We start from the raw sequence: 12454 nt of genomic DNA on the forward strand, positions 1-12454 counted from the left end.
CCAAACACTTACATCTCGTGCTGTTTTGTGGGATTCGACGTCGTTACATGCGCCTTTTTATGTCTGTGAAAAAAAAAGAAGTTTGGACTACCAATCTTAGTTTCATGACTGCATTAACAATTTGTTTATGGAATCGAAGGTGATCAGTTCCATTGTATTGCTATATGTGTAATGGCAGTGTACTGCTAATATTTCATACATTGAGAACTTCACTGTATATAGATTCTTCAGTAACGAGTGGTTAGAATTATTTTACCACTCGAGTAAAATTACATTTTCAACATACAAGCTTCAGCGAGCATATCAAAATCTTAATTTCACTACAGAGAATTAGTAATCAAAGGAATCAAGATTCTAGCTGAAATCAAAAGAATATAATTCAGGGACAAACAACAGACATGGAAAACAGACAAACACAACAAATAACATAAAATAACCAAAATAATGAGTGGAGAAATAATTTATATCAAGAAAAGGCTAAAGGAGAATCAGTTTCTCTAATGAAATCTGTAGAGACCTCGGAAAATGTAAAATGGCGGGAAATTTAACCGCCGCCCGGTAGTCAAAAAGTCACGTGCATTTTTAATCATCGGTTTATAATAGATACATGTAATTACGTATACATATAGGTAATATATGTTTTTTTTTTTCAATTTTGCTGCTAACCATTATTTTCAAATTAAAAAGTGCTATACTTATCGGTTGCTGGTTTATTGCTTTTCTTTGTTATTGTCTTGATATTTTAAAAGACATTTCAGTGGTATTTCCTGTGAGGTTTTCAATTAAATCAAGTTAATGAAGTTAATGAATGATAGAAAGATCATTTTTTAGACAAAAGCAAACCAAGTTAGTGTACAGCTCAGTTTTACCATTTTCCTCACAAACTATCGTGTTTTACATTGCATTTTTTTGACGCATTAGCAAAAAACTGTTTTTTTTCATATTTTTTGTCTTGTTTTTTTTTTTTTTTTGCTTTGTTGCTTTGGTGTTGTTGTAGTTGTTTGTTTGTTTGTTTTGTTTTTGTTTTTTTTTTGTTCTGTCAATATCGTCTGTTATATGATAAAGCTTTATTCCTATATACATGAGAGTGTTGAATTTTCTGTACCCATTCGAGCATAAAAATGCATATGAAATTTTTATTTTCTTGAGGACATGCTATATGTTTTTAATTAATATTCATCTATGGTTTGAACATTATGAACGACCTTAAGCAAACCAAATGCCTCTGTCCAAGACACAGAATTGTTCCGAGGGTGTTTTGGAATATTTGAGGAATTTTTACCACCAAGAGGATTTATAGCAGGCAAAAAGCTTGAGGATGACCTTGTCGATAAATTTTTGAATTTTTTATCCTCATCGACAATTCCATTCCTTAGCATGTCCTCTTTTTTCAGTTCATCACTAAGATAACTTCTATTCCTCTTTGCTCTTTTTACTTTAGGAAGGTCCGACGAAGCGATACTTGTTCCTTTAGAGCCAATTGTCCCCCTTGATGACTCCACCTTATCAGCCTTTAATAATTCTTGGTCGAACGGTTTATCTGTAGTTCCCTGGTCGCCATAACCATACTTCATTGGATATAACACAGAAGCTGCCTTCCTCAATGACTCTGAAATAACAGCATCTGTGCTTCCTCTTGGAATTTTAGAATTTCTTCGTTCAGCTCTTCGTTTTTCTACACTTTCATTCACACGATGTTTTTGTGCTAAAACATTGACCATATCAAACAGTTTGTCTGTATTATGTGAATGCTTCAATTTAATAATATCAGAAAAAGAAACAATTTGCTTTCGGGGTTTTAACGGACGTATAGTAAGGGTGTAAAATTGATCTAGTGTTTCCTCTGTTGAATTATTTGTATCAGCCGTAGATGGACTCGAATTATCGAAAATGTTATTTGTCACAACGTCATTTTTCTCTCCTTTTGTGCTTTCTCCTTCTGGATTTTTTTCTATTTCAGAATCTTTGATTGACGGAAGTACCTCAAAAGGATTTATAGAATCGGGTTTCTCGACCACCTGTTCACAATTTTCCTCTTGTTCCAGTTCTTTTTTATCCATTTCATTATTATTTTCGTCACTAACAGTAAGTGTATTGTCTTCATTTTCTCTAAGTGATTCATTTGTTGGTTCGTCAACTGTTGTCATTTTCAAATTAAGGATAGAATTTATCTTCTCCCATTTTTCAAGTTCATCTCGTTCTCTTTGCTCTTTTTCCAGACGTTGTTTTTCGCGTTTCTGTTTTTCTAACCTATGTTGGTATTTTTTCTTGGAGTATTTGACCATAGATTTCCGGAGTATCCTCTGTTCCCTTGAGATACTATTGACAGATATAATCATATCCTTCCTGTAGAGATTGGTTTGACGCTTGCATTCTACTTCACTGCTGGCCACTCGGGTAACTGTCACCTTACTGATTTCACTCTGTATCCCCGCAGCGCGTGCGTAAGAAGAATTGGCCATCGCCATTTCCTATGGAAAACAATGAACATTTTGACATACAGGAAATCATAAGTAATTATAATGTAACAGAAAAGTATTTCTAGACCTTAAAAAGTATCGGTTTTTATATAAAAAAAATCAGACAGAAAGTCATTCATAGTCATATCAAAAACCCACGAAACACTAAAAGACCACAAAACCAAGAACTACTCGGGGTTAGTCATTTTGGTTGTTCAGTGCACTTATTAGAATTAAAAAAAAAATAGATTGCATATGGAGTTTGTAGTTTGAGATAGTTATCGTTCTTGATTTTGTTTGATTTGGTTGAATTTAGTGGGAGATAAATGTATTGTTTTCTCAAAAATACAGATCTGAATATAGAAAGGACTATCCACACCCAAACATGTAGCATATATAGACCGAAAAAGGTTATTTGTTTGGGTTTTTTTTCTACACCACGAACCACCTCCACTATAGACAGTGTCTGAATTTAATAAGGACTAGTTCCTAATTCCTAAAATATGACAAATTAGGACTGATATAGTGTTAACATCATAAAGGAAGATGTCTTTTTATCATCGTTCTAATAAATCAACCATACAAATCCTATATGAAAATATATTCTTTCTCCCTTTCAGTTGGATATACATTGTCGTGTTCCGTCTTCGGTCGACGAACTTGTACCCATTGTATTCTTTCATATAATATAGTTGTTTGATCAAGGTTTTCAATCCGCGTCGGTATTTTATAACATTACATTGTAAAATCAGGGACACCAAACTACCTTTTAAAAGTTACATTTTTGTTTGTCTGTCCCATAAGTAAATATTATTTTAACTTTTTAAATTGGAGTCATTTAATAGTTGAGAGGAACATTTCAACATTTAAAATCCACACAATTAAAAGAACGTATCACTGTCTTTGTCTGACACAAAGAGAAACATATCTTTCTTTGGCCCAAACTAAAACATAAAACCGTTGTATGTACGTATGAGAGTGAGTCTGCATTTGACTCCTTTGTCTTTTTGACTTTTTTATATGGCGCTAGAACTCTAACAAATAGGCTTCTGGAACAGGGTTATGTTGCTACAAGATTGAAGTCATCACTACAGAAGTTTTATGGTCGTCACCATGAACTCGTGGATCATTATGGTGTATCCATCTGCACCATGAAAACTGATTTATTTAACGGGTCATAGTTTTCCTTTTCTCGTTTGTCTACCTCGGACCTGACTTTTTATGAGCAACTCGGCGGGTATTTCAAGAAAAACAGAGGACGCTTACCCTTCCGGTACATCTGGTCCATACTCCCAGTTTTTAGTGGAGTCCGAGTTGCTCATTTGCTTTTATTATTTTGTATGCATAATTTTAGTTACTTTGTGTTCTTTGTTGTGTATGTCTGTTTTCCATGTCTGGTCTTTGTCCCTGGATTACATTCTTTTGATTATCACTATAACCTTGGTTCCCTTGATTACTCTTTCATAAAGAAAACACAATACTTTTGGCTGAATATAAAAAAAGACATATTTTTAACTTAAGCTATTAGACAGATGATATTGTCAAGTCCAGTATTCTACTCTTTACAAGACTGGATATTTATCTGGCATTGCAATCTCTACTATTTACGCATATGTCATAAAAAATTAAAGAAAAAATCATATTTGCAAACGGCACGCAAAGCAAGAGCTATAATAAATGCTATAGCAGCAAGATGAACATACATGTATTTATCCTTTTCACACACCAGAGCATAGACCAACGACTTGAATTATTTACGATAGCTTCTGTCCTCTCGCTTGATACTTGTGTTTCAATGTCATATTAAAAGTCAAGTTTCAATTTACAATGAAAACTATCTAATCGGAACTCCTTATAGGTCGGTTTATACAGGTATTCATTTTAACAATGTTGAACAAATCTATTTGCATTGATATAAAGGGACTTTAAGTGTAAGTATTTGCAAGAATCATGCAAAATGGAAAAAAAAACTTGAAACATGCATATCTAAACCCCACGGATCTGACAATGTAATATTACTCAAGGATTCTTTCTTTATTTGAAAAGACCATTATTTGATCTCTGCATCACTGGCTTTGCTCAGAATGATAGAAAAATGAGGTTTTGACAGATTTATCTGCCCTCGAAATGTTCTTTTCCAGTACATTTCAATGAAAATATAACTCAATTTACCAACATGATATGGAAAACCTTGCCTTTTCCCCTTAATTCTGATGTTGCAACTTGTCAACTTTAGAATGTATTTTTTCATACCATGTTTCACCCAATGCCTGTTTCTTACAATGATTGACACGTAAAAAAGTGTGATTTAGAAGGTTTTCGGATTATTCAGGGTAAACATATATATATCTCATATAACTGGTTCGTCGACTATAAATCAGCTGATGTACTTTTGGCACAGACAAAATGTTTTATGGTGCATACGCCTTAAAAGTTTACTAATAACATTCTCGAGAAATACTTTCATGAAAATATTTGTTATATGGTTTCATAGATTGCTATTTCAATTGTAGTTGAATTTGAAACATTTACGGAAAACTCAAGGAAAATTTTGATAAAATAATGACAATGAAAATGGCAAAAAGTATTAGTTACGATATAACCAAATAAAAAAAATAATAAATACCTATTTACTGAGGCATATTTAATCTAGAGGTTTTGACATTGAAAAATGGGTCAATAAATATGTCAATCAGAAAGATTTGTCGGTAAGGTAGGGGTATATTTTGTGCATTAAAACTAAACCTTAAATGTCATTGAAACTTTCTTGATGATGCCATGTGAGATTATCCATATATGTTGAGTCTCTTCTTATGTTGTATCCCTAACATAAAAAAATTCGAAAAATCGAGTTTAAAAAATCTTGACTTTTCATCCAGTGGGGTACAAAAAGTAGGCTTAGAATCTGAGAATATTCTTTGCAGCAAATGAACTCATCAATGGGGGCATAAAAGTAGACGAAAATCAATGAATGAGGGATGTACGTTGGACTACTCCCAGTTCTTGCATTAGAAGTTGCGTTTATAATATGTGTGTTCTTTGCGCATCTGCATCAAAGATTTACCATAAGAATGACCTAGAATGTTCATCTATCTTGTAAATATATTTTATAGACTTCCAATAATCCCGTTTAAATATTTTCAAAATAAACCAACTTTGTGCAAGCAAGAGGCTCACAGGAGCCTGAATTGCTCACCTGGTTAAATTTTGTCTTTAAAGGGCAATTAATGAATTTAACAAGGAGTTTTCCGACAATTTTGACTGACTCGAGAAGACTTTGGTAGGACTTATCATAAGGACCATTTCAGCAAATGAAAGTTTCTTTCTGTCTAATACATTTTTCAAGATATTGTCTAGATACTGTAAAAAACACGTAATTTTCCATCTTTCAAGAGTAGAAACTCTTACAAGGAGTCGTCTGAGAACTTGGATCCCATGGAAACTTTTGTATACCTTATAATAATGATCATTTCAGCAATTGAAAGGATTTGGTTAAACCTAAAGGTTTTGGAGATATAATACGATAAAAAACTACTGTCTGATCCCTATATTATATTTTTAGTAACGACAGTTTTTGTCGGATCAAATATCACTACAAAAGTTCTATGCAGGATACCTCAAGGAATATTCATACCAAGTTTGGTTCCAATCGTTCGAGTAGTGTCAGAAGAGAAGTTTTTTGAAAAAAAGTCAACGACAACGACGGACGCCATGCGATGGCAATAGCTAACCTAGCCTTCGGTCAGGTGAGCTAAAAATGACGACTAGCATTATATTCTTCTCGTGGAATCGATTTGAAGAAGCTGTTTAAATATAGATTTTTTTTCAGAATATGTTAATGTTACTATTGGAAACGCAATATGATAAACTTGAAATTGAATTGATCATACAAAAACAGCAGTCCTGTCATTTCGCTAATATATAGTCTATCAACAAAAGAAAATTCCAGGGTGCCATTGTGAGGCTAAATATAGTCACCGTCAAGCACCGAGAATTCACAGTATTTTTTCCCCTAGATCTACAATTAAAGATTTAGAACAATGAAAGAACCGTAAGATATGTATAAAGTTCGAAACATTTCAACAAATGGTTTGCAAATTTAATTCACTAAATACTACCATAAAAAATTAACCAATGCAAAACAACGAGAAAGCAATACGGGAAAAGTTTTATCGATACAAAAAAGGTCACCAATGGCATCATATTTTTTTTGTCTGAAAGAAGACACGTGTTCTTCAAATTTAAAAAAAACTGCCTACTAATATAGCAATTTTTTATATTTTTTTCATGTCTTACACTTGCTTCATGTTGTTGAAATGACAATTATTGTGGAACAGAACTATTGAAAGAACAATACCTTATCATATTCTGTCCTAATATAACGAGAAAATTGTTCATCCTCAGTTCTAAGGGACAGCGGTTTAAGCCTCATGATTATGTCACAAACTAACAAAACTTTAAAGTTGATACAAGTCAAGACTACTTCCGAGGCGAATTATTTGCAAAGTAAACTTAATTTAAACGAATAACAATTCTTCCCTTCCATATGCGAATGACGAACTTAACATAAAAAGCAAACACTAGTATAGCCACAGAATTTAATTAAAGTTCCAATGTGTGATGGTATCAAAAGTTCCTTCGCATCTATCTTGCATTCGAACAAAGACGTACATGAATGTGTTTGATTAGAGATAGAAGATCAGAAATATTTGTTTTTGAAACCGACCGAAGCTCAATCATATCATGATGAAACGTTCTATTCAATAAAACGGAAATCTTTCAAGCTTACAGAGAAAAAAATCTGGAACAATGAAAATGTATGACAAACAAGGAAAATCGAACTAACAGCATTGTAATAACTTCATGGAATGTAAACCAACATAGCAGTGTGGAAAACTTTATTAATGGGAAGTAGTTCCGTAATGTTGAATAAATCTTTAAAATTTACATATCATATTAAACTATCGAGAAAAATAATCAGACTAGATACTAGTGTTAAACTCTTCATATTTGCTTAGCACCAGGAGATGGAAACTAATAAATGACTGTATTTGCTTGCCTCTTTCATTTACCTGTCCATCGAAATCTTTAATGGAATTGAAAGGGCATTCGTTGTACAAAAAGTTGTAGAAAATTGGATCATAGATTCATGTTGCGCATTTCGAACTGAATTTAATGAATATATATAATCTCTTATTTTTTTAAAGAAAATTTCGGTATAAGTTCTGTTTTATAAACATCTATGTTCCCACTGAAAAAAATTAAAAAATGAGACAACCCCATGATATAACGGTGGACACTGTTTCCTTCGATAGGCAGTTACTTACCGAACGTAATTTGTGTGATACAGAAAAAAAAACGGTAATGAGGTATGTTTTGAGTGCTCCTTTTCAACGTTTTATGGGTATTTGTGCAAAGTACAATTTTTTTTATTATTGAAAATAGAAATAAAATACCACAAAACACTCGTACAACCTGGCATGCAATAATGTAGTCGTAATACTAGGCGGGAAAGCATGTGGCATGTCAGCATATACACGTATTGCCAGGCATTTATGCTTGAAATCATAATATTAGACATGTAATGCTATATTGGTATGAAACTGATATTGTAGTATCAACTTAAATATATTTATATTCTAAGCACAATCGAAATTTCGCCTTCAACGAACAATATAAATCGTTTATAACTTACCGGAACAAACGTTAACATTTCTTTCGACTTCATTTTCTGGATTAATCGAGAAGACAAGAGGTCGTTAAATCATAGCAACTTATTCAGATCGTTTTTTCTTTATTTTTCAAACAATGAAAAATTAATAAGTATACTGGTAATACGATACAACAGTAAAACTTCCTGACTCTATATCTTTTTCTGCAATAATCAATTAAGATTTGGGGTAATCTGTTAGCTGTTGTTCTAGAATTTCTTAGTGTTCTTAGAATGATGTTGCGATAATTATACATGGTAATAACAAAATTATCAAACTCCAAGCAAAGTAGGAAAGTCCATGTTACCAAGGCAAAAACCGGATCGTAGGAAACAACCGCAATGGTCCTGACTTGGTATAGGCATTTCCGATGAGGATAAACCTAGCTGTAAATAAGGCGATAGACCCTTATTTAGACATTGTTATTATTCCACTGTATTGCTGTTGAGCAGAAACAACTCTTCAGCGATTTTGATACTTGTCACTATTATCATGGAATTAAATCCATAGGTTTGTGTAAAGTTTATAAGCTACTCGACCATTCCATGCCCGTGTATTGGATGTAAAGTCATCAATAATTACGTATTCTAATCTACCGTCTGAGCCTATACGTAGTATGTAACTTCGAACTAAATGGCAGCGCCCATATCAACCTATTGCACCTTAATACGATACGACAAAATATCATTACATGACCAAAAAAAAAGGAAACAAGTAGTCTAAACCACAAAAAAAAAAGGATCGATATAAATATATATATTGGAAATACAGCAATTACAAGTATAACATATATTAAATCAAACGAAGAAATTCAAGCACAATTGAAAGGAACGAACACCATTAAATTTTAATTATAGCGAAAAAAATTCGGATAAGTTTTTATTTATTCTTTAAACCGCATGCTATATTTACCTTATTCAGCATTTGTTTGAAGGAACTCATCGTTGTTAATTTTTCTGAAGTCCTTCTAAGAAACGTTCAAACCTGAAACAAATTCAAATAGTTTAACATGTGTGAATCATTGTTTTGTAGGTTTCTAAGCAGCTCTGATAGTGACTCGCAAAGAAATATTTAGTGAGTACATTAAGCTGTTTTGTGCGCATATCCTTTTTTTTCCGCAAGCAGTATTTTTTCTTTGCATGTCCCTATCAGGTTCAAAAACCGCGTTAAAGGGTAATCAAGGGAATCAAGATTATAGCGGTAATCAAAAGAATGTAATCCAGGGACAAAGACCAGACATGGAAAACAGACATACACAACAAAGAACATAAAGTAACTAAAATCATACGTACAAAATAACAAAAGCAAATGAGCAACTCGGACTCCACTAAAAACTGGGAGTATGGACCAGGTGCACCGGTAGGGTAAGCGTCCTCTGCTTTTCTGGAAACACCCGCCGAGTTGCTCATAAAAAGTCAGGTCCGGGGTAGACGAAAGAGGTAAAAAAAAAAGGATAAAAAGCGTTGTGTACAAATAAATAATGCAGTAAGTCCAATAGTTAACTGTGTAATGTAATTGATGTGGGGTTTGTATTTGCTTTTTATTTGTATTTAGAAATTTCATCGCATGATTTTACAACCGGTGTTACCCTGGGTAGAATATTTTTATATCCCCAAACCGATTATATTGAATTATTCTTATTGGTGAAAGAGGTCAGGAAAAATACGAAGTATGGTGAAATATAATATTGTAAAGGTAAAATGAATACAAAAGATACAATTTTGAACGTGGTAGAGAATGTAAAAAGATTTTTTTTAAATATATATATATATATATATATATATATATATATATATATATATATATATATATATATATATATATATATATATATATACCTACTGGAATTTATATATTCTGGTATAAAAGGGGATAAAATCTATTTCATTTTTAACACACAAGGAAGCATTGTAACATTTAGTCAATTAAAAAATTACTTAAATAGAATTAAAAGCTGCATTAGAATAGAATTTCAGTTCTATATTCCCATGATAGGTAATTCTACATTGTGTGAAGAGTAAATAGAGTGAAAAGTTTTATTTGAATGATTTATTTACTATTAAGCCTCACAAGTAGTTTATTGTTTGCAGTGTCGAAGACTCGTTAACCTTTATATCAGTTTTTCTTTTTGATGATATTTTTCAAATTAAAAGTCAAGTGAGTTTAGATTAAAATGTGTTTTTTCCTTACCCTGGGATCATGCCAACGCCGTGTTCATACTATGATTGTTACTATCTTGTAGTCTTCAGGCATATATCACATTTGCCTATCAACGCCGAACTTTGACCATCAATGTTTCTAAATTAAGGGGGTCATTGAAAAGTCATTAAAATTAAAAGGCTAACTCCATTTAAATCTCATGAACCGTGGATAAATGTGTTGGAAATCGGTATTTTAACTTAATGTTTTTCACTATTCCAATGAATCCGAATTAAATTCCTGTGGGTCGCGAAAACATAGTTATAATATCATATTTAAATGTAAAATAATTGTTTATTAAACCATTTCAAAATTGACAAGTGTCGTAATATTTTCGTTAATGAGAGATAATGTAATGTATAGAAAAACACGTGTCTTTAAACTTCAAAACTATCAAGTTTCCTCAAATAGGCTAGTTTGTAACTCGAAATGTTACTATTATTTAAATTCAACTTCATGTGATAGAAAAATATTATATTTACAACACCTAGATGAACATCTCGTACTACCATACGTCATGTAGCTGGCCGAGTGGTCTGGGGCGGTGGACTTCGTTCAGGAGGTGTTGCTATAGATGTCACAGCGGTACGAGTTAGAGTCCCGCTTCAATTTAACAGATCTAACATTGTTGGGCTTTTTTCAGACCCACTTTTATGTGGTAAAATTTAAATTGAATATTTCGGATTACTGATTTCCTTCTTCAGCATCAAACTAATAAAACTTATATATATAAACGTCCCAGAATGTGACGACTCTATTCGCTACACTTCTCCATCGGATCAAATTGATACAGGAAAGATAACATATATATATATATATGTATTAAATAATACAACGGATCTGGAAAATACAGACACCTTACATTAACAGTGTTGTCCTAAATCTTAATTTGCTTCAGACTATCTACCTTTTTCTTTCGTATAACAATTACGAACAAGGTTACAAATCGAACAGATGGAATTACGATAGTCTAGAATAGAACATCTATTCATGCATGCCTATACTTTTCTAATTATTTGGGACAGGCGGTATATCTTAAACCGTCTTCCTCTATACAACAGCATGGCAAAAAATCACATTAATACGAAGAGATCATAAAGCGCCTTACCTGTTCGAAATCGACACCTCGCGAATACCCAATTGATAGCTTTTGATTTTTTAATCCCTTTTGTGTGCTATCACGTCTATTTTCATTTTATGTGCAAAAATATTTATACAAGATTAAATCCGCCCTTCGGGATCTAAAAGTTGTTTTTCTTCTTCAGTCAAGTACTCTTTCGCTAGAATTAAGTACATCTGCCTTATAAGGATCCATTGCAATTAATGAATAGTTTTAATCATTTAAAAGCATGTCTTTAAATATTTATTGTTATTCGACAAAAATAAGGCCTGAATTCATATTTTAACCTCAAATATGAAGACACGTTAAACTATTTAAAATCCTTAGGTTATCTTCTTTTAGTTGAAATGCTAATTATATCATTCATAGATAACACAGGCCTACAAATCACATACAAAACTGCGAAGTCACATTCTGTATGAAAAAGAAAAACCTTGGCATGATTTAAAATATTTCGTTTCCACCTAATGTCAAGCAATACTTGTAGAAAATGACTTACTTCAACTAGTTAATTGTTTGTCTTCGAATGAAAAGTTTTGTCAAAACTACCAGCTCCCATTCGCTTCTCCGCTTAAAAAAAAAACTGGGTAAAATTATTTTTAAAAAATTAGAATTGGTGTAACCTGAACTACTCTAGACAACAATGCAATGGTGTTTCTATATATTATCATCGATATTGTCGTATGTCTTTACATATTTTTGTAAAGAAAATGGCCCTCTAGACTAATAACGATAGTGGAGAACGGTAGTGGTGTTTTTAAAGACAACATTGACCCTCTATACTGTTAAAGATTGTATGAATGACTATGGTATTTTTCTAAACCGTTATCGACAATAGTGGAATCTAGACCGTTGCACTAATTGTAGAAGTGTAGCGTTGTTTGTTAAAACCTTCATCGACATCGGCGGCTCCAAGACCGATAGCACTAGTAATGATCTTGGAACCTTCGTCGACAACAGTGGCC

The 12454-nt window shown here is 32.6% G+C and overlaps 1 protein-coding gene across 3 annotated transcripts; it reads right to left on the reverse strand.

Moving 5' to 3' along the window:
• Positions 1-1122: 1122 nt before the first annotated feature.
• Positions 1123-11718, reverse strand: LOC148621795 (uncharacterized). Of its 3 annotated transcripts, none has more exons than XM_088576504.1 (3): positions 11478-11718; positions 9083-9154; positions 1123-2471 (listed from the first exon to the last, which is right to left on the reverse strand). In XM_088576504.1, the coding sequence occupies exons 2-3, from the start codon at positions 9110-9112 to the stop codon at positions 1170-1172; spliced, it is 1332 nt and encodes a 443-aa protein (XP_088432630.1). In that variant the 5' UTR covers positions 9113-9154; positions 11478-11718; the 3' UTR covers positions 1123-1169. The 3 variants fall into 3 exon arrangements, with proteins under 3 accessions (XP_088432630.1, XP_088432631.1, XP_088432629.1); XM_088576505.1 differs by lacking the exon at positions 11478-11718 and adding an exon at positions 10361-10676; XM_088576503.1 differs by lacking the exons at positions 9083-9154; positions 11478-11718 and adding an exon at positions 6817-7118.
• Positions 11719-12454: the final 736 nt, after the last annotated feature.

This window comes from Perna viridis, chromosome 3, assembly GCF_037379345.1.
Source record: "Perna viridis isolate PV_CMFRI_1.1 ecotype Kerala chromosome 3, ASM3737934v1, whole genome shotgun sequence".
Classification (NCBI taxonomy): domain Eukaryota; kingdom Metazoa; phylum Mollusca; class Bivalvia; order Mytilida; family Mytilidae; genus Perna; species Perna viridis.